At 51.5% G+C, this 22445-nt stretch overlaps 1 protein-coding gene across 4 annotated transcripts in view; it reads right to left on the bottom strand.

The window, feature by feature from the left end:
• Positions 1 to 3095: 3095 nt before the first annotated feature.
• The window catches only part of SETD7 (SET domain containing 7, histone lysine methyltransferase), a 42101-nt gene continuing 22751 nt past the window's right edge, over positions 3096 to 22445 (bottom strand). Inside the window, exons 4-9 of one of the 4 annotated variants that reach the window (XR_009546400.1) lie at positions 19288 to 19477; positions 15045 to 15126; positions 13182 to 13299; positions 12031 to 12188; positions 3707 to 4456; positions 3096 to 3460 (exon numbers count right to left, since the gene is read on the bottom strand). Coding sequence is in view for 3 of the 4 variants with exons in the window: in XM_060179063.1 (XP_060035046.1) it covers positions 4276 to 4456; positions 12031 to 12188; positions 13182 to 13299; positions 15045 to 15126; positions 19288 to 19477 (729 nt within the window). In the remaining variant the exon portion in view is untranslated. Of the gene's footprint in view, positions 4457 to 12030; positions 12189 to 13181; positions 13300 to 15044; positions 15157 to 19287; positions 19478 to 22445 lie in introns of those variants that run through there. The other 3 variants (XM_060179063.1, XM_060179062.1, XM_060179064.1) reach the window with 3 other exon arrangements.

The raw sequence follows: 22445 nt of genomic DNA, 5'->3' as shown, positions 1-22445 counted from the left end.
TTTGAACAACAGTGTGGAAAGTCCCAGACAAGAGAGCAAGGGCTTGCGTTACCCCAGAGGTCTCTCTTGGGATGGACATTCCGTGCTTCAGAGCATCGACCTCCCAGAGTTGAGATACGCGGGAAAGAGACTGTGCTGAGAAATGGGACTCTGGTCAACAGCCCTCTTGTCACCTCTGTACAAGATAAGGACAGGAAGGGACCACTGACCAATCCATGAAGTCCCACCCCGGGGACCTGGACCCCAACTCACTAGGGCAGCCTCCCTGACATTGTGTGACTTAGGCAGTAAGGGTGGCGGTGGGTGGTGGCCAGGACCCCCAGTTGTCTGTGGGTCACATATCCACCTCTGGCTTCTGATTTGGCTGCCCTGCAAGGAAATTGTGCTCCGGGCAACGCACCGGGGTCTTGAATGCCTCTGACACACTCGGCGCCCCCCCCCAACCCCCAAGGGCCAGAGTGACATCACAGAAAGGTAGACACACCTTCATGAGCACCTAACTTCCACCAGGAAGCAATGGAGGCACTGGGAGCCCACGGAACTCGCTCCACGCCACACACAGCCACGTGAGGCAGCCACCAAGAGCCAGAGTTCTCTGTAGGCTTATATATACATATATATTTGATTTTTAAAAATCAAAACTGACCTGCATTATATCTCCATAGACTCCATATAGAGAATTCTCACCAAAAATTTGGTAGTTAGTTGCAATAGCACTGGAGTGATTCAACTTCATTTTAAATATAGTCATTCTACCATGAAAATATTTCATACAAACATCTATTTACATACAAACGTGTTAAAACCTGTGAGAAAGGGCACCGCCCCATGTGGCTGTATGGCTTGAGAGTTTCATTGCTTTGAGTAGGTACGCACAAATTTGGCAAAATGAAATGATCACAATTTAGGATTTTAAAAAGTTAAAAAAAAAAAAAAGTGACACCAAGGTTCTCCAAATTCCTGAAGGGACAGATGCTAAGGCAACACACTCTGCACTTAGGAGTCAGTCTCAGAAATGAAACAGGTCTGGGTTCCAGGACGCCGCTTCTCAGACAGAAACTCCCGGCAAGCAGAAACAGAGAGAGAGGGAAGGGACCCTTCCCGGAAGCTCGAGGATGCTGTTAGCAGTGGCTTCAACTGTCTGATGGTGTGTGTGTGTGTGTGGGGGGGGGGTTGCCTGGTGCTCATCTCACTGAGGGGACCCACCTGGGCCTCTCTGTCCGAGGTTCTCACAACCTCAGTGCAGTGAGCGGTCACCAGTCATCCGGCCCCCACAGCCTGGTGGTGGGAGTGAAGAGCTTTTCCTGCCTGGAAGGCCCCTGAGGCCATAGAATTTAGGTTTTCAGGCCCAGACTGCTAGCGAGGTCTTGGGAAGGAAACTTCTCCTTCCTGATCTCGGGAAGGAGCTGGAGAAAGGATGGGGCTACGGACTCAGCCTTCCTGGCCTTTGCTTTGCAGTCTTGAGTGCTCCCTGACTGGGAAGGCGGCCTCACACAGTGCCTGTGGGCCCACTCTTGGGGTGCCCACTTAAGGCATTTCTTCCTGCTTCTAACACCGACGTTGGTGCTAGCTGGCTTAGAGAAGCAGCTAGGGAAAGCTCTAGCCAGGCAGGCGGTACACACCAGGATGGCTCTAAGCGGACCTGGGTGGGTGGGTGGGGGCTGGACTCATGGGTCTTGGGGGAGGAATGAAGTGACTTCTGAACCCCCTCCCCACAGAAGCTTCCGCCTTTGCTCTGTGACTTTGGCACTGAGCTGATGCTTGGACCAGCTGCTTCCTGCACCACTTCCTTGTGCCGTGGCCATTGCCAAAGCTGTGGGAAAATGACTCCTCAGACCTAGGCTCCCACAAGGAGCACGGCCTTCACTTCATGCCCACTCCAGCTCTACCTACAGAATACAGCAAGTGTCAAGCCCTCCTTCTATGCTACCCAGGGACAAAGCCTCACAGGGGGCAGGGGGTGGGGTGCATAGCATGCTGACCAGGAAGAGTAGGAAGACAGTACGAGAGGCAGACAACACACACACACTCTCTCTCTCTCTCTCTCTCTCTCTCACTCTCTCTCTCTCTCTCTCCCAGATGTTTTTTCTGGCAGACTCCCAAGTATTCTCACAGAAGAGAGGAAGAGGATAGAGATGGGGCAGGAGAAAGCCAGAAGACAGGGGCCTCAGAGGGGCAGCTCTTCTTGTGTGGTGGATGGATGGCTTCCTTTGGGCTGCATGGCCTGAGGGCCACAAGTACACAGCTGAGACATGATGGTCACGGTGCCAGTCACTCACCGCACCCAGATACAGAACTATTTGGTTCATCACCACTGACAACTCCACATAACCTCTTCTACCAGCAACAGAGAGAGAACACCACTGGATGGGATAGTTAGAGGAGCCCATCGGGGAAGATCCCATTCCCTCTACTTGCCCTGAGCCCACAGCCTGGAGAGGCAGCATGTCTTGGGACACTGGAATAAGAGCACCGAGCACATGTGAGTCCCAAGACCCTGTCCAGCAATCACAGTTGGCAGCGTGGTCTCTCGTGACAGAGTAATGGCGGTCCTATCTGGTGTCCTGGCAGCTGGAAGCTCATTTCTACTTCCGTCCCCAAGGCCAGTCCCCCCCCCCCGTAATCTGCTCGGCCCTCACTGGGGGGAAGGGGCAGCTCTAGGAGGCCTGGCCCTGCAGAGGTCACTGGGTCCCAGTCTGGAGGGCTGCGTTCTGGGCCCACGGGTCCCTGGCCCTGAAAACTGGGAGCAAGGTGTGTGTGTGTGTGTGTGTGTGTGTGTGTGTGTGTGAAGCACCTTTGTCAATTTGAGTGACAGGTGGCTGACAAGAAAGAGCCACCTCCCTCCTGCTCTCTCCTCACTACCACCTGCGGCTGGAGAGGATTCCTCACCAGAGCGGCTCAGGCAGTGGGCACCGCTGAGCTCCAAAGGTCTGGGACCTTCTTGCTGTGCCCGTCCCCCAGGCGTCGGAAGTAGGTCCGGCTACGCCATGAGTAAGGGCACCCTAAACCTCCGATTTTTTGAATCAACTCGAAGCCATCCCAGTTACATCACACACCTAGGCAAAAAATCAAAAACAAACAAACCAAACCCAACAGGGACTTCCTCCTCATTTCTGCAGCTGTGACTACACGCGGCTTGTAGAGTGGTGGCAATGCTACTGGTGTCAACGCTCGGGCTGCGAGTCCTCATTCCTTCCCCACGCTGGCAAGCAGGTGGGCGCTTAGAAATGGCAGCAACAGAAGAACATCAGCCTTCAGGCCTGATTTGCACCCAGTGGTCAGAACGTCTCTCTTAACAGGAGCCATGAGGGGCAGCGCCAACTTTTGGACCATGCGTCAGGGTTCGGGTTTTTGCTGTTGAATTCTGAAGCCAAAGCGTTGAGCTCCGAGTCCGGCTGCTCTGTGCTCTGGTGTTCGATGTGCACCCGCAGAGCAGACATCACTGGTGCTGTTGAAGGTACTGCAAAATCACCACAGTCACTGCTTAGAAATGCTTATTCCCTCCTTCCTTCACGTAGGCGTTGCCGCTTGTAATGCACACGGATTAAAGTTCTTTCTTCTTCTCACATCTTAAAGCAAAGATGTCTTTGTTTACATGCGAGAATAATAATTCTATTGTGATGCCCTGGCCCTAGAGGCCAGTTCTTTATATAAGGACAGGATAATGCAACGATGGTCTAGAAAGAGCCAAAAAAGACCTACATACCGTTAGGGATAAGACATCCACCTGGGAGTTTCTCTGAAGCAGGATGACCTAAGGGAAGGTATTAGGACCTGAGGTGTGAGAGGACTCAGTAAGTGGGGTTCTGCTCAGGAGGGGAAAAAAAAAGGAAGATCAAGGCATTCTATTGCAAGATACAGATCAAAGGCTAAAAAGGCAAACTAGAGAATCAAGATGGAGTCATTCTCTGTGAGGGAGGGGCAGCGTATGCAAGTGTGGTCACGCATTGTGCACTGGTCAGAGGAAGAAAAGAAAGGCGTCGTCATGGAAGAACCACTCACTAGAAAAGACCCTGCCCAGTGCCCCGGTGCCGACGGGACTGTCTGCAGGGCTGCAGGTGGCAGACACCTGGCACCCCGGGGCACCCCTTCTCTGCCGGCTCCTCTCTCGGCAGGACGCGGCTGCAAGGCTGGCGGGTGTAAAGGTGCGCTGAGCGACAGAGCGGGTTAGTGTGCGGGGAGTGGGAGGGTGCCCCCCCGGCCCTGGCTGTCCGCTGGCTGCCCCCCTGGACTAGGAGACGGAGTGCCGCGGGGCCGGGCTTGGGGCGATGGCCGTCACTTCTGCTGGGCGGTCTGAAAGGCCCTCAACTCCAGCTGGTACCACTCGGGGGCCTCGGGGCCACTCTTGCCGGGGGGGTTGTGGTCGTAGCCATAGGCCACCGTCAGCTCCTCATCCGCCTCCACGGCACGCAGCGTGCGGATGCACTTGATGGGCCCGAAGCGGGGATGCATGAACCTGGGGGGACGGGGGGAGGCGGTCACTCTCCTGCCACTTGGGCCAGGGAGGAAGGGAGGCCCTGCCCTACACCCCCACGCCCCAGGGTCCTTATTGTGGGATCTCCAGTGCCAGATGGCAGGTAGGGGAGGCTCAGCTCTTTCAGATATTCATCTGCATGGCGGAGCATTGATTTAGTTACCGAGAAATAGAGACTAGGAGACGCCCACTGACAGATGACTGGATCAAGAAGTTATTCCATAGATACTCCATGGAATACTACTCTGCAGTCAAAAAGACACTGCTGTGTCCTTTGGGGCGAAATGGATGGAACTGGAGGTGATGATGCTTAGTGAAATAAATAAAGAGATGAAAGACAGCTACCAGATGGTTTCACTCAGATGTGAAATCTAGAGAGCTGATACACATGAACTTGGAAAAAAACAACAACAGCTAAACAGAGGGTCGGGCGGTAGCTCAGTAGGTTAAGTGCACGTGGCGTGAATTCCAAGGACTGGTGAAAGGATGCCAGTTCGAGCCCCCGGCTCCCCACCTGCAGGGGAGTCAATTCACCAGTGGTGAAGCAGGTGTGCAGGTGTCTGTCTTTGTCTTCCCCATCTCTCTTCATTTCTCTGTCCTATCCAACAATGATGACATCAATAACAACAAATAATAACTACAACAACAATAAAACAACAAGGGCAACAAAAGAGGAAAAAAGCAAATAAAAAACCCCAGCTAAACAAAACAAAACAAACAAACAAACAAAAAAGGAAATAAAAACAGAAGCAAGTAAATGGTTTCTAAGACTTATGAGGACCATGGTGGCAATCTCTGGGAGGTGGGAGGATGGGGACATGGAACTCTGATGGTGGGTGTGGTACTGAACAAATCTTACCATCTTTTTTTTAATTGGATAGAAACAGAGAGAAATCAAAAGGCAAGAGGGAGGTAGAGAAGAAAAAAGAGACTTTTGGTGATGGCAGTGGAGAAAAATAAGTAAAAAATGAGAAGAAAGAGAGAGACTTGCAGCACTGCTTCAGCACACATGAAGCTCCCTACTGCAGGAGGGGACACGGGCTTAAACCCAAGTGCGATGTGTGTACTCGGCCAGGTGCGCCACCACCCGGCCCTAATCTTACAATCTTGTAACCCACTGTGATCACAAATAAAAAAATAGAAGAAATTTGGTGGTGGGTGTGGTGTGGGACTCTACATTGTGATCTTATAGTCTTTTAAAAAAATTGTATATTTATTTTTCCCTTTTTGTTACCCTTGTTGTTTTCTATTGTTGTAGTTATTACTGTTGTTGATGTCGTCGTTGTTGGATAGGACAGAGAGAAATGGAGAGAGGAGGGGAAGACAGAGAGGTAGAGAAAGACAGACACCTGCAGACCCGCTTCACCACCTGTGAAGCGACCCCCCTGCAGGTGGGGAGGTGGGAGCTCGAACCGGGATCCTTACACCGGTCCTTGCGCTTTGCGCCACATGCGCTTAACCTGCTGTGCCACCGCCGACTCCCAATCTTATAGTCTTATAACCAACTATGGATAACAAGTAAAGATTATTTTAAAAAATAGAGAGGGGGGAAGGAAATAAGGACTAGGGGCTGGAAGATAGCTCACCCAGTAGAGTGCACACTTAACCAAGTGTGAGGACTTGGGCTCCAGCACCTGTCACGTCACCATCACACACAGGACCAGGGAAGGCTCCAGGAGCAGTGGGAGGTGCTATGCGACCTCCCCACCTCCACCTTTGCTTACTGAATGAATGACTGCCTCCAGGCCTTGGACCCCACATGACTCCACTGCTCTGGGCTCTTGGGTTTTTTTTTTCTCCCCTTTTAATTTCAAGTAGAAAGACCGCACATGACAAGAGACACCACAGCAACATTCCACCATTCGTGAAGCTCCCCTCTGCCCCCTATCCCAGCCATGCATGGTGGTGCCAGACCTCGGACCCAGGTTCTTGAGGACGGTGAAGTGTGAGCTGTCCGGTGAGCTGGCTGCTGGTGTCTGCTACTTCAAGTTAAAGTGGAGGAGGCAGAAACAGTCCACGAGGAGCAGCGCAGTTGCACAAGCTCCAGGAACATGACAATAAAAAAAAAAAAAGAAAAGAAAAACAGGGCTGGGTGGTGGCGCACATGTTGTAATGTGCTAGGACCTGGGTTCTAGTCCCCGGTCCCCACCTGCAGGGGGAAAGCTTTGCGAGTGGTGAAGTAGGGCTGCAGGTGTCTCTCTGTCTCTCTCCCTCACTAGCACCCCCTTCCCAGAAATTTTTGTCTCTATGCGATAAATAAATAAAGATAATGGAAAAAGGGAGTCAGGTGGTAGCACTGCAGGTTAAGCACACGTGGCGTGAAGCACAAGGACCGGCGTGAGGATCCTGGTTCGAGTCCCCGGCTTCCTAACTGTAGGGACGTCGCTTCACAAGCCGTGAAGCAGGTCTGCAGGTGTCTATCTTTCTCTCCCCCTCTTTGTCTTGCCCTCCTCTCTCCATTTCTCTGTCCTATCCAACGACAGCAATGACAACAACGACAATAATAATAATCACAATGATAAAAAAAAAAAAAACCAAACAACAAGGGCAATAAAAGGGGAAAAAAATGGTCTCCAGGAGCAGTGGATTTGTGGTGCAGGCACTGAGCCCCGGCAATAACCCAGGAGGCAAAAACAAAACACAACAAAACAAAAGAGCCCAGAGTGCTGGTCCAGCAATACTCGACAGGGAAGCAGCGGACAGATGGAACCCAGGGCCTCATGCACACACTCTGCCCTCTGCACCAGCTCCAGGGGACCCTGGTCTGAACACCCAAGAATTCATTCACAGTGGAACTGGGAGGACCCCGAGCCCCATCACCCTCTCTCAGCAAGTCTGACCAATGTATAAGCTTATAATCAGGGTCAAGAAGAAACGTCTGGTGAGAAAGGCGATCCAGGCAGCCTGCTGGGTGTGGGCCCCTCTGCCTGACCGACTGCACTAGCGCAGGCTTTGCACAAGGCCTGTGCAGTGTCAGAGCTTGGCCAGGGGACTTTCACAGGCAAAGCCCCCACCGTCCGGAGAGAGCAGCCTGATTTTGCTGCAGAGAAGTGGGTGGAGCTCTGCTTGCAGGAGGGGCCTGGGCCTGGCTGGCCTGTCTGCGTGGCTCACATTCCCATTCCCCAGAAGTCTGTGGTGAGGGATCTGCACCCATCTGCCAAAGGGCGGCACCTCCCCCAGTTCCAGCAGGAGGCCGGGACAAACAAACCAGACAGCTAATGGAAGCCCATGGCTCTGCTAAGGCCGGGTCAGGACGTCCTGAATTCTACCTGCATCTGGTCAAACCAGTCTGTCTTTAACAGAGCACACACCAGAGGCCCCAGGTTCAATCCCCAGCACCATATAGAAAAAATCTGAGAGACACCTAAGACGTCTCCAAAAATCCTCTTGTGTGTTCATTTTCCTGTTGATTGCCATTCTTTGCAGAGTGAAAAACGGACAGACAAGGGCCGGGCAGCGGCACCCCCAGCCCCCACCTGCAGAAGGAAAGCTTTCTGAGTGGCGAAGCAGGTGTTGGATCTTTCTTTCTTTCTTTCTACCTCCCATTCCCTCTCCTTTGTCTCTGTCCAACAAATACATAAATAAAATATATTTTAAAAGATGGAAAAGAAAATGGAGGGGGGGGTAGGTAGCATAATGGTTATGCAAAGAGATTCTCATGCCTGAAGTCTCAGGTTCAATCCCCAGCTCCACCATAAGCCAGAGCTAAGTAGTGCTCTGGAAAAAACAAAAAAAGAAAGAAAGAAAGAAAGAAAGAAAGAAAGAAAGAAAGGAAGAAAGAAAGAAGGAAAGGAAGACAGAAAGAAGAGAAAAAAAGAAAATGGACAAACTGAAAAGAAGTTGATAACATCAGAGGTGGTACAAGGGCCAGAGGCTCTGAGCCATCCTGATAAAGTGACTCTGTGTGTGTGTGTGTGTGTGTGTGTGTGTGTGTGTGTGTGTGTGAGAGAGAGAGAGAGAGAGAGAGAGAGAGAGACAGAGACAGACAGCGTGCTGGTGCTGCCCCAGGGGGTGGGGGTGTAAATACACTCAGGCAGGAGTAGTCCCTGGCATGCAGTGCATGCTGGGTAAGTGCCAGCTCACAGCTGCACACCTGGGCCCCAAGAGGTCTGGCCCCTGGCTCAAGAGACCTGCTCTACAACCAGGAGGGCATTTTGTTGTTGTCTGTCTGTCCATCCACTTGGTATTATGCAGCAGGCATAGCTAAAATGGCTGGCAAAGGTGTGGTCTGCTCTGTGTGAGAGCATCTGAGACTATAGAAATGACTTAACCAAATGAAGGCTGTGAGTGAGAACCGGAATTTGATATCTGATTAGCATCCAGGCAGATCTCCCATTATCCAAATAACTAATGACTTGTACTGGGCTTGAAAAACAAACAAACAGGAAAACTTCTGAAAAGCACAGAGACTTGGTTTTGAACAAACGGCTCCTCTCCTGTGTCCTGTGTGGGGAAAACCATGTCCCTGCAGTGAAAGCCCAGAGGAGAGCAGCCTATCTGAGGAGAGCATCGAGGCCAGTTATCAGCACCATGTCCAGGGGCTGTGGCCACAATGCCCCAGGGACTGAAGACACCGTCCGGCTCAGCTCACATGACACACACATCCTTGGCCCTTCCCACCCTCCTCTTAAACAGAAGCTGTGGCCTCGGTCCATGCTTCTGGCCGCCAAGGACGGTGAGGGGCCGCCAGGACAGCCTCACAGCCACCCAAGAAGGCAGGAGGGGGCATTCACACCGGGCCGTGTTCCTATAGACTGGGAGCATGTGCTCTGACCCTGCTCACGCTTCTGGCTGACAGAGGGACAGCCAGCTGGGAGGGACAGGAGAGGCTGCAGGTGGGAGGACCAGGGTTCCTGGGGACAGCTAAGGAGGCAGGAAAGCACGGGACTCAGAGTCCCAGCTGCACCCTCTAAGGCATTGCCAGGGACGAGGCCAGTCAGGGGCCCACGGAAACTCCGAGAGTGCCGGCAGGGCCCCAGAGAGGAAGGGAGACCCGCACAGCACACCAGAAAGTAGAAGGACTAGGGCTGAGGGTGGACTCCACACACAGAGAGCCTTCTGGTCCCCAGAGCCCCAGCCCCTCTACAGGACCCATCCCAACTTGTCCCGATGGTCACCTCTGGGAGTGACTGTGGCTCTCCATCCTCAGAGACTTCCTAGCAGAGGGCGCCCGGGGCAGCTGGAGGGGCAGGATCACCCAGAGGGAGGGCAGCTGACCTGAAGGCTTCAACAGCAGCTTTGCTGAAGTCGCATCTGTGTCCCATCTGCATGGGCCAGCTCAGCCGGGTGGCAGTCGGCTCTGTCATGCATGCAGCCCAGTCCCACTGACTGGGGGAGCTCAGGTGCTGTGCCACCTCTCTTCTCTGTCTTTTTACATCACATGCTTCTGGGAGGCGGGCGGCGGCGCAGCGGGTTAAGCGCAGGTGGCGCAAAGCGCAAGGATCGGTATAAAGATCCCGGTTCGAGCCCCCGGCTCCCCACCTGCAGGGGAGTCGCTTCACAGGCGGTGAAGCAGGTCTGCAGGTGTCTGTCTTTCTCTCCCCCTCTCTGTCTTCCCCTCCTCTCTCCATTTCTCTCTGTCCTATCCAACAATGAATGACATCAATAGCAACAACAATAACTACAATAATAAAACAACAAGGACAACAAAAGGGAATAAATATTTTTACAAAATAGCATCTTTCTTTCTATTTATTATTAAATTTTTTAATTCTCTTTAATTTTTAAAATTTTATTTATTTATTTATTTTTCCTTTTGTTGCCCTTGTTGTTTAACATAGTTGTGGTTATTGGATAGGACAGAGAGAAATGGAGAGAGGAGGGGAAGACACAGAGGGGGAGAGAAAGACAGACACCTGCAGACCTGCTTCACCGCCTGTGAAGCGACCCACCCCTGCAGGTGGGGAGCCGGGGGCTCGAACCGGGATCTTTACGCCGGTCCTTGCGCTTTGCACCACGTGCGCTTAACCCGCTTCGCCACCACCCGACTCCCTATCTTTATTTTTTTTTATTGGCTAGAGATAGCCAGAAATTGAGAGGAATGGATAGACAGAGAGGGAGGGAGACAGAGAGACACCTGCAGCCCTGCTTCACCACTCGTGAAACTTGCCCTCTGCAGGTGGGGACCAGGGGCTCCAACCTGGGTCCCTGTGCACTGTAACATGTACACTCAACCAGGTGTGCCACCACCCAGTCCCGTCTATTTATTTATTTATTTTGAAATATTTTTATTTATTACTGGCTGGAGACAGAGAGCAATTGAGAGGAAAGGGTGAACTAGAGAGGGAGGGAGACAGAGAGACTCCTGCAGCCCTGCTTCACCAATCCTGAAGCGTTCCCCTTACAGGTGGGGACCCAGGCCGGGGGGGGGGGAGGTCGGGGGCTGAACCTGGACCCTTGTTCACGGCAATGTGAGCATCTCACCAGGCGCGCACTGCCCCGCCCCTGTTGCTGTTGGCTGTGAAAAGGCACAGCCAGCAGGAGAGCAGCAGCGACAGGGCAGCAGGGTCTCCAGGTACCCGGGCGCAAGTGGTGCTGGGACCACATGTCTGTAGTGCTCTCTGTGGATCTCTCTCTCTTTCAACTTTTTCTTTTTTGCCTCCATGGTCATCTCTGGGGCTCAGTGCAGGGACTACAAATCTACTGCTCCTGGCGGCCATTTTTTCTTTATTTTATTTTATAGGACAGAGAGAAATTGAGAGAGGAGGGGGTGACAGAGGGAAAGAGAAAGACAGACACCTGCAGACCTGCTTCACTGCTTGTGAAACTTCCCTCCTGTCAGTGGGGAGCGGGACTTGAACCCAGGCTCTTGTGCATGGTAATGTGTGTTTAACCAGGTCTGCCACCACCTGGACACACACTCTCTCCTTCACTCTCAATTTCTATTGTATCAAATCAAATAAATAAAGTTTAGGGGCCGGGCGGTGGCACACCTGGTTGAGTGCACACATTACAGTGCACAAGGACTCAGGTTCAAGCCCCCGGTCCCCACCTGCAGGGGGAAAGCTTTGCGAGTGGTGAAGCAGGGCTGCAGGTGTCTCTCTGTCTCTCTCCCCCTCTATCTCCCTATTTCTGTCTATCTCTATCCAATAAATAAATCAAGATAACAAAAATAAATAAATAAAGTTTAAAACATCTTTTTTTTAAAAAAAGGCTGATGTGTGGTCCAGGAGGTGGCGCAGTCGATAAAGCATTGGATTCTCAGGCATGAGGTCCCGAGTTCAATCCCCAGCAGCACATGTGCCAGAGTGATGTCTGGTTCTTTCTCTCTCTCCTCCTATATTTCTCATAAATAAATAAATTCTTAAAAAAAAAAAAAAAGGCTGATGTATTCACAGGACAGCGAGAAGCAGAACGCTCTGGCACATGCAAACTCAGGCCTCAAGCATGTGAGTCCAGCACCCCACTTGCTCCCCTTTCTCCTCTGCCCAGGCTACGGGAGGGGCCAAGACCCTGTGCCTGTCACGACACCCTGCTCTGGGGGCAGTCGGCACACACACACACACACACACACACACACACACACACCCCGCCGCCATCTCGGCCTCGGCACTCACAAGTCATAGATGCAATTGGGGGTGAAGGAGTGGTTGGCCTTGTGTCCCAAAGAGGCACAGTACTTGGACACGTGGTTGTAGGGCTCAGGCACGTCGATGACCGTCTCCTCGTCCAGCGACAGGGTGTTTCCGTTGAGGGCCCAGTCCCTGCCGTCCACCTGCGGGCAGCACACGGTGATGGAGCGGCCATGCTGCTCAGAGCTCAGGATGGTGGAGAGGGAGCCCCCAGAGGCTCGATGGAGCCCTTGTTGAGCTCTCCCTCTCTCACGTGGGAGAAAGGGTGCAAGGCTCTCACCAAGACACACAGGTAAAACCAGGGGCTGTGGATCCTTGTCAGGAGCCGTGGGCTGGAGGACTAGCACACAGGATGGAGGAGAGACAGAGAGCCTCTCTCTCCCTCAATCTCTCTCTCTCTCCCCCAAGGTCATCACTGAGGGTTGGTGTCTATATGGTAACTCCACTGTTCCTGGTGGTAACCGCTCCCTTTTCTTTAACAGAGTGAGAGACAAAGAGATAGAGCGAAAAGGAGAGACACAACACTATCACTCACGAAGTCTCCCTCCTGCAGGTAGAGCCTGGGGGCTTGAACTCAGGTCCTTGTGTGTGGTGACACACGTTCTCTCCCAGGTGTGACACAGCCCAGCCCCGTGACTCTCCTCTCTCCGTCTCTCTCCGTCTCTCTCTCTCAATGAAGCCATGTGAGATCAGGCCCGTAAGTTTGAGGCCCCGAGTCCCTTCCCTGGCTCTGCATTCAAAATAAGTTATTAAAAAGGAGGGAGAGGAGGGAGAGGAGGGAGAGGAGGGAGAGGAAAAGACGCCCCTCCCCAGGAGCGCATATGGAGGAAAAGCCGCGTGGCTGGGACACAGCCCTAAGGCGGCATCCGCGGCCAGCCGGTGGCTCCCAGCTAAACACTGAATCTGCCGACACAGTGACCCTGGGCTTCCCAGCCTCCAGAACGCTGAGAGACCAGTTTCGTGGCATCTAAGCCTGTCTGCTCTGGCTCTCGGGGGGCTGCAAGCGCGCACGTGGCCCACATCACACAGGGCCTTCCCCTGCCAGCCTTCAGGGTCTTTGTGACTGCTACTGCCAAGGGACTAGTAGAGAGCCAGGGATGCACAGGACAGCCCTCTCACCGGGCGGGCCGACTCACCTCTTGGTGTGTGATCCGCACTCCGTTATAGAAAGACATCACAGTGTTGGCGCCCACTGTGATCTTGGAGAACAGCCCTTCTCCAGCGCCGGAGATGAGAGACTCAGCAACGTAGACCCTGGAACACAGATGAGCAAAGGCTTTTGCTGCCTGTCTGCTTTTCAGCTCTGATAGGTCTCTCCCTTAACATCGCCATCAAATTATCACTGCGGTTGCCGAGTCCAAAGTAACAATTAAATTACTAAGAAGAGAGGAAGGGAGGGGGAGGAGGGAAGGAGGGAGGAGGAAGGGATGAAGCAAGGAAGGGAGGACCGGCAGACAGTTCATCTGGGCAGCGCACTGCTTGCCCTGCGTGCGCCCCGGGGTCCCGCGCAGCCCCTCCACACTGGGAAAGCTTCAGTGCTGCGCTCTCTCCCTCCTCTCTCTCTAGCTGTCTAAAAAACTCGACCCAGAGTGGTAAAGCCCTGGTAGAAAAGAAAAGGGGACAGGTGGGCTGAGAAGATAGATAGCTCAGTTGATTAAGAGCACCAACTTGCCTGTCTGCATCTCCAGAGGCCACAGGGTCAATCCCCAGCACCGACGATGCCAGAGCTGAGCAGTGCTCTGATACCCCCACTCTCTCTCCTCATATATATATGTATATATATATATATGTATATATATATATACATATTATTGCCTCATATATATATATTATATATATTAGGGTCACTGCTGAGGTGCAGTTAACCCGCTGCGCTACCGCCCGACTCCCCCATTCTATTTTAACTGACAGGACAGAAGAGAGAAATTGAGGGGAGAGGGGAAGTTAGAGAGGGGGAGAGAAAGAGAGACACCTGTAGCCCTGCTTCATCACTTGTGAAGCTTCCCCCTGCAGGCGGGGAGCTGGGGCTTGAACCCGGGTCCTTGTGCATGGTAATATGTACACTCAACTAGGTGCTCTACTGCCTGGCCTCTGAAATAGATATTTTTTAAAAATATTTTTAAGACCATTTGTTTCTTTCATTTTCTTTCTTTTTAATATATTTTTATTTACAGATTATTGGATGGAGACAGAAATTGAGTGGGGAGGGGAGACAGGGAGAGAAAGAGACACTCGTGAAGCTTTCCCCCTGCAGGCTTGAATCTGGGTCCTTGCTCACTGTAATGTGTGAGCTTAGTCAGGTACACCACTGCCTGGTCCTCCAAATATTGTTTTTTTTTTTTTTTTTACCAGAGCACTGCTCAGCTGTGGCTGATGGTGGCGTGGGGGATTGAATTTGGGACTTAGGAGCCTCAGGCGTGAGAGTCTCTTTGCATAACCATTATGCTGTCTACCCTGCCCTTGTGGTTTTTTCTTTCCCTCCAGGGTTACCCCTGGGGCTCAGCATCACAAATCCACTGCTCCTGGAGGCCAATTTTTCCCTTTTTATTGCTTACCTTTATTGTTACTGCTGTCGTTGTTGTTGTACAGGATAGACAGAGAGAAACTGAGAGGAGGGGAGGACAGAGAGGAGGTGAGAGACAGACACCTGCAGACCTGCTTCACCACCTGTGAAACAACTCCCCTGCAGATGGGGAGCCGGGGGCTCAAACCGGGATCCTTACGCAGGTCCCTGCGCTTTGCGGCATGTGCGCTTCCCCTGCTATGCTACCGCCTGTTGCCCCCCCCCCCCCATTTTTAAAGAAGAGAAGTCCCAGCCAGAGCTGTCTCACTGGGTGGACACTCAATCTGCTGTGAGTCTTGGTAGAGAGGCCTGTTCACAGGCCAGGATCAAGGTAAGAAGGAAGCACCCCCCTTGGAGTGCAGAGAGCCACAGGGCGAACCCCCCAGCAGGCCGACCCCCACACGGTAGAGCCATGAGATTGCAAGGCGCACATTACCTCTCGGATTCGTACAGGTCTGGAAGGAGCGCGTTGCTGGAGATGCAGGATGAAGTGGACTTGTCAAAGTGGTACACGGAGCCTGGGGGCAGAGTGAGAGGTCAGCTGCCCCCTGAATGGGGGCAGGGAGCATCTGAGCTCATCTTATTTGTCAGGCCCGGAGCCTCCAGCTTGCTAGGCATGCACTCTACCAGGAGTTACACTCCTGCTCCTCAGCCTGATGATCCCAGACACCTGCCCTCTGCTCACGAAGAAAGCTACTGCTAGATGATGAACGTGCTATTCCCGTTATACCAACCAGAGTGAAATCCAACAGGAACAAGCAGCTTCCAGACTGGCTCTACAGTTGGACTTTTAAGTCTTAGGAAACAGCCACCCAAGGAACTTTGGCTCTGTTTTTGCTTTTGAAATGTCCTTACTCGGACGGCTTAAACAAGGCTTGTCTAAGGAGAGGGCTTTTTTTTTTTTTTTTTCCTCCAGGGTTACTGCTAGAGCTCGGTGTCTGCACCACGAATCCACTGCTCCCGGAGGCCATTTTTTCCCTTTTGTTACCCTGGTTGTTTTTATCGTTATTGTGGTTATTATTGTTATTGATGTCATCGTTGTTGGATAGAACAGAGAGAAATGGAGACAGGAAGGGAAGATAGAGGGTGAGAGAAAGATAGACACCTGCAGACCTGCTTCACCACATGTGAAGCGACACCCCTGCAGGTGGGGAGCTGGGGGCTCGAACTGGGATCCTGGCTGGTCCCTGCGCTTTGCGCCACATGCGCTCAACCCGCTGCGCTACTGCCCGACTCCCAGGAGAGGGCTTTTATTAAGATTGTGCATCGCCATCAAATGGTGAGATGGTGTGTGTGTGTGTGTGTGTGTGTGTGTGTGTGCGCGTGCGCGCAGATGAGTCATGCAGTCCCTTCCCAGCTCTCTGTAGTTTTCTTCCATCTGAACACAGTCCAGAACGGCTCTGGCAATTGCCTCTGTCCCTAAAAATAAACACCCTCCCTCACTGGAATTAAGGAGAACAGACGTGCTTTCGATAAGGCAGTAACAAAGGCATCTTCTTTCCAGTAAAGTGGTGAAGTCAGTGAGTCACTTCTCCCGGGAAGGGAGACACCTGACCCGGGCATCCAGGAATCCACTCTGCTTCTCGCAGGGCCTAGCCCAGGGCCACCTCCAAAGGCTGCTCAGTAAGGAGACCGGTTTTGGAATCCGGTGGCTCACTGCAAAAGTCAGTTATCTCCAGCAAGAAGACATGGCCTCTTATCCCAGTAGCATTTTACAGCAGTTACCAAGGGTAACCAGGTCTTGTATTTTCCTTTTTTTGTTGTTTTGTCATAATGCAATCTAGCCCAGATTAATGGCTCACACTAAAGGATTCAGATCTGCTGGGGTCATGTTAGGGAACAGACTGGCTGAGAACTTCAAAGAGCGACAAGTGGATTCAGGGAAAGGGCTTTGCAAAGGAAGGAACTGCTGAGAAGCCAAACAGGAAGGAGCAGGGAGACTACCCAGCGCAGGAAGTCCCCAGCATGTGCCAGAGGGACAAAGCCAGGGCAGTGCTCCCACAGCTCCCCAGGGGCCTTTCCAGTGGGAGGTGGAATCAGGAGACTGGCTGCTGCTGGCCACCAGGAGGGTGCCTGCCTCTCCCTTCCCTGTGGCTATGCCCAGGGAATATACAGAGGCCCAGGCCTGGGCAGTTGGAGGCCACGCATCCCATCCCGTCAGCCGAAGCAGGCAGGGAAGGACCTGGGTCTGCCAGCCAGCTGCTCACGACCTCACACAATCCACAAAAGGGGATCCTGTCTGAAAAAGACTTTCTATTTATTTATTTATTTATTTATTTTCCCTTTTGTTGCTCTTGTTGTCGTTGTTGTTGGATAGGACAGAGAAATGGAGAGAGGAGGGAAGACAGAGAGGAGGAGAGAAAGATAGACACCTGCAGACCTGCTTCACCACCTGTGAAGTGACTCCCCTGCAGGTAGGGAGCCGGGGGCTCGAACCGGGATCCTTGCCAGTCCTTGCACTTTGTGCCACGTGCGCTTAACCCGCTGCGCCACCGCCCAACTCCCTGAAAAAGACTTTCAAACTCAACCTGTGTCCTGCTGGGCAGAAATTCTCCTGCACACTTCTGTCTCCTCTCCTCAGACAAAATGTTCATCACAACGCACTAAGAGCCAGGACAGAGCGCCGTCCTGGGGACACCAGAGGATGGACATCTCTACTGTCTTGCTCACAGCATCCTGACTGCTGGGGCCTAGAAGATGGATCAGTGGGTTGAGTGTAAGACTTGCATGTGTGAGGCTGTGAGTTCGATCCCCAGCACCTCTTACGGAGAGGCAGCTTGGGCTCTCTCTCAAGGTAGATGCTTTTGGCATTGCCAGGGCTTTACCATTCTGGGCCAACTTTTTCAGCTAGCAAGAGACAGAGACACACAGGGAGAGGACGGTAGTGCAGGAGGGCTGGGGGGAGCTAGGCTGAGCAGGTGACAATGCAGGCCCCCTCCCTGGTGGGCTAGCTTGCCAGCCCTGCTTATCCAACTCTGACAGTTTCACTGGGCTCCCCTGGTCTTCAAGGCTGTATGTGCTGGGGATTCCATTTCCTCCTCTCCCTGACGGTGTGACCACACCAGACCTCTGCCCTCCCCTTCACTCAGTCCCGTCCCAGGTCCCAAGTCTGGAGCTCTGGCCGGTCTGTAACTTCTCAGCAGCCGTCACCAAGGAGCACAGTGTGTGTAGCCCAAGCATTGGCTCAGTCACGTGCTGCGCTTGGACTCATGAGAAGTGGGTGGAATGACAGTGTGTTGAGGCTTTAGGAGACAGTACGGGTGTTTCTGCTCAGGCACCGGATCCCGTGAGCCACCCGAGGGCCTCTTGCCCCAGCTCTGCCCTGTCCTTTCACCCGGCTCCCAGAATGAGAACCTACACACCTGTATCTGTTTGTGAGAGTGGGAGAGGAAATGCACTGTTCAGACCCAGCACAGAGAGGTGCTGGAGACTGAGCCTGGCACCTCTGGGGGCTCAGGCATTTAAGTCTGGGGCTCTACCAGGCTGAGCTAGCTCCTGGCCTGGGAATGGGTCTCTCTAGAGCAGACTCAAACCTGCCAGGACGCCTTGGGTCCAGCTGACCTCAGCCAAGTCCCACCGAGACCAGCTGGAGTCCAGCCAGTCAGTAGCCCCGGATTTGCTGCTACACAGTCTGGAGCTGTCTGATTAATATGCCACTGGTTCATTAAAGTGAACCAGACAGCAGCCAGGAAGGTGGCTCAGTGGTAGAGCACGGGACTTGAGTGCACTTGAGGTCCCTAGTTCAACTGCTGGCTCTGCATATGGCAGAGACTGAACTGGGAGACCTCATGCTTGCAAGTCTGTTGCAATACTGACAAATCTCTAAAAACATGCAAGTTTAAAAAATAAATAGAGCGGTGGTCCTGTGGCCAGAGCACTGAACTCCCAAGCATGAGGTGCTGAGTTCAGTCCCCGGCAGCACATGTATCAGTGATGTCCGGTTCTTTCTCTCCTCCTATTTTTCTCACCAGTAAACAAATAAAATCTTTTTTTTTTTTTTTTTTGCCTCCAAGATTATCGCTGGGCTGGTGCCTGCACTACGAATTCACTGCTCCTGGAGGCCATTTTTCCCATTTTGTTGCCCTGTTGTTGTTGCTATTGTCATTGTTGTTGTCGGATAGGACAGAGAGAAATCGAGAGAGGAGGGGAAGACAGAGAGGGGGAGAGAAAGATAGACACCGTTTGTGAAGCAACTCCTCTGCAGGTGGGGAGCCGGGGGCTTGAACCGGGATCCTTACGCCGGTCCTTGCACTTCATGCCACGTGCACTTAACCCGCTGCAATAGCACCTGACCCCCGAGAAGAAGTTTTTGTGTTTTTTTTAATATTTATTTATTCCCTTTTGTTGCCATTGTTTTATTGTTGTAGTTATTATTGTTGTCGTTGTTGTTGGTTAGGACAGAGAGAAATGGAGAGAAGAAGGGAAGACAGAGAGGGGGAGAGAAAGACAGATACCTGCAGACCTGCTTCACCACCTGTGAAGCGACTCCCTGCAGGTGGGGAGCCAGGGGCTCGAACTGGGATCCTTACCGGGTCCTTGCGCTTTGCGCCATGTGCGCTTAACCTACCGCGCTACTGCCCAGCTCCCAAAATATTTAAAAAATTAATTAATTAATTAATTAGATGAGGCAAAGTTAAGACTCCTCGCAGGCACAGCCGATCTGAAGTAGGTCCACTTACCGCCGGGCACCAGCTCAAAGTGCGGCCGCCCCTCCTCGGTGGACACAAGCGTGGCCAGTCTCCCTTCCATCATCTCCCCGTCAATGAACCTGCCCAACAGCGCCGTCCTCCCATCTGGATACACGTAGGCGATCTTCTCCCCTGTCATCTCCCCATCTTCGTTCACATCCCCCACCAGGCTGCCTCCATCCTGATGGGAGAAGCCGAAGCCCAGAAAATATTAAGAGAATGTTCCCATCTCCATGGATGCCAACCCCCATCCCTCCTGGTTCCCCGCCTGCGGGTCCTCTCAGTCACAGAGCTCAGCCTGTCCTGCGCCGTCAAGGAGAATGGGGCACATGGCTCGGCAGCCCCATCCCAAGAAACTGCTAGAATTTATGCGTCCTGCTGGCAATCAGCTTGATTGGGGGACCTGGACACTGAGCACATAGTACCAAGCTCAAGGACCCACTCAAGGATCCTGGTTCGAGCCTCCACTCCCCACTTGCAGGGGGATCGCTTGACAAGCAGTGAAGCAGGTCTGCAGGTGTCTCTCTCTCTCTGTCCCTTTCTTTCTCCCTCTCCTCTCTCAATTTCTCTTTGTATTATCCAAAAAAATGAAAGAAAAATATGGCTGCCAAGAGCAGTAGATTCGCAGTGCAGACACCAAGCCCCAGCAATAGCCCTGGAGGCAAATATATATATATATATATATATATATATATATATATATATATATATATATAGAATTGTGAAGCGCAAGGACAGAAACAAGGATCCATTCGAGCCCCCAGCTCCCCACCTGCAGGGGAGTCGCTTCACAGGTGGTGAAGCTGGTCTGCAGGTGTCTATCTTTCTCTGCCCCTCTCTGTCTTCCCCCTCCTCTCTCCATTTCTCTGTCTATCCTATACAACAAGATGACATCAATAACAACAGTAATAATAACCACAACAACAATAAAAAAAAAATCAACCAGGGCAACAAAAGGGGGAAAAAATAGCCTCCAGGAACAGTGGATTCATGGTGCAGGCACCACGCCCCAGCAATAACCCTGGAGGCAAAAAAAAAGAATTATGAAAACATGTTTTAAATAATGACACAAGTAGTCACACGTTTCCTTGGCTGGGATCTGCTACACAGCAGAAGCCTTTTCAGTCGCTTCAGGGAAGCAAACAGGAAGAATACACAAACCAGTATTGGGGTTAAGCCTCTCGTGGCCTCTCTCCCATACCTGTCCTCACACACCTGTCTTGCCTTGGAGACTACGGTCAGCACTGGGTGGCCAGAGGCTCACCTGCCTCCCCCACAATCAACAAGGTGTGGCCACCCATGGAGGAGGCTGAAAGGGCAGAGTGCAGGACTTATAGGCATGATGAGGTCCTGATTTCAAACCCTGACACTGCTCATGCCAGAGTGATGGCACACACACACACACACACACACACACACACACACACACACACAGCTTTATTTTATTTGATAGGACAAAGAGAAATTTAGAAGGAATGGGGTATAGAGAGTGAGAAGTCATATATATATAAATTTTTTTTGTCATCTTTATTTATTGAGTAGAGACTGTCAGAAACCAGGAAGGGAGTGATGAAAGAGAGAGAGAGAGACCTGCAGACCTGCTTCACCACTCACAAAGCTACAGGTGGGGAACGGGGGCTCAAACCTGGGTCCCTGCACATTATAATATGTGTCCTCAGCTAGGTGCACCACCACCTGGCTTATTTATTTATTTATTTATTTATTTATTTATACCAACAAGCGTATCAGTCTTACCGGACTATTTCTCCATCCCCCTCCTTTTTCCTGCTTGCTTTATAGGCAGTGACTCAAAAGACTTCCGCTGTACAGCAGATCCCAACCAAGAAAACATGTGACTACTTGTGTCATTATTTACGGCATGTTCTCATAAATCCTGCACACCTCTTTTCTCACACCCTATTCTAAAGCGCAGTCTGTGTTTCAAGAAGAAGGAAGGTTTAGGTTGAGGCTAGTCCGTTTTTATACAAATGGCAGGTGATTTTTTTTTAAATTAGTATTTTTTAATCATAAGAAAATAAAGCTGGGGGGGGGGGAATGTGTTTTGACTAAGCTCTGGACAAAATAAACATTTTTAAAGGTCTATTTTATGAAACACTGTCTGAAACTGTACTCACAACAGATGGGGTATTTGAAATGCAAACAGAGAGAGACTGATTCCCAACGATGCTTTTTGCCACGTCTTTTGCTCTCATACACTCCAGAAAGAACAAAAGCTGCTCTGAAATACTCACAGGCGTGTTCTTAACTTGGTGTGCCACCACCTGGCTCCCTGAAATAAATAATCTTTAAGAAAATAACAAGGGGCCAGGTGGTGGCGCACCTGGTTGAGCTCACATATTACAGTGAGCAAGGATCCAGGTTCGAGCCCCCGGTCCCCACCTGCAGGGGGAAAGCTTTGCAAGTGGTGAAGCAGTGTCGCAGGTGTCTCTCTGTCTCTCCCTCTCTATCACCCCCTTCCCTCTAGATTTCTGGCTGTCTCTATCCAATAAATAAAATAAAGACAACACAGTAGCGCAGCAGGTTAAGCACAGGTGGTACAAAGTGCAAGGACCGGCATAAGGATCCTGGTTCGAGTCCCTGGTTCCCCATCTGCAGGGGAGTCGCTTCACAGGTGGTAAAGCAGGTCTGCAGGTGTCTGTCTTTCTCTCCCCCTCTCTGTCTTCTCCTCCTCTCTCCATTTCTCTCTGTCCTATCCAACAACAACCATAACTACAACAATAAAACAAGGGCAACAAAAGGAAATAAATAAATATTTTTAAAAAATAATAAAAAAAAAGAAATACTCTCACAGGCCAGCTCATCTTCAGCTGACCCTTAATGTAAACGGCATGAAACACAGTCACCTTAACCAGGAGGTTGTAGGCCTGGAGAAGTAAGTCCCAACGGTGCACAACCCCCCCCCCCCCAGGTGGGATCAATGAGGAACGGAATAAAATGAACAGCAATCATGAACTATCCCACTTCCTTATTCTATGTACCAAAGGGATATATTTTTTTTATAAAGTAAAACATTATTTAGTTGGTTACTTATTTATTTACTAATGCAATCCATCTGTCCCAATGTGTTTTCATTGGTAGGAACCATTCCTTTTTTTTTTCTTTAATATTTTTTCAATTAATTAATTTAC

Source organism: Erinaceus europaeus, chromosome 19 (assembly GCF_950295315.1).
Source record: "Erinaceus europaeus chromosome 19, mEriEur2.1, whole genome shotgun sequence".
NCBI lineage: Eukaryota > Metazoa > Chordata > Mammalia > Eulipotyphla > Erinaceidae > Erinaceus > Erinaceus europaeus.
This window is presented reverse-complemented; position numbering and strand designations above follow the sequence as displayed.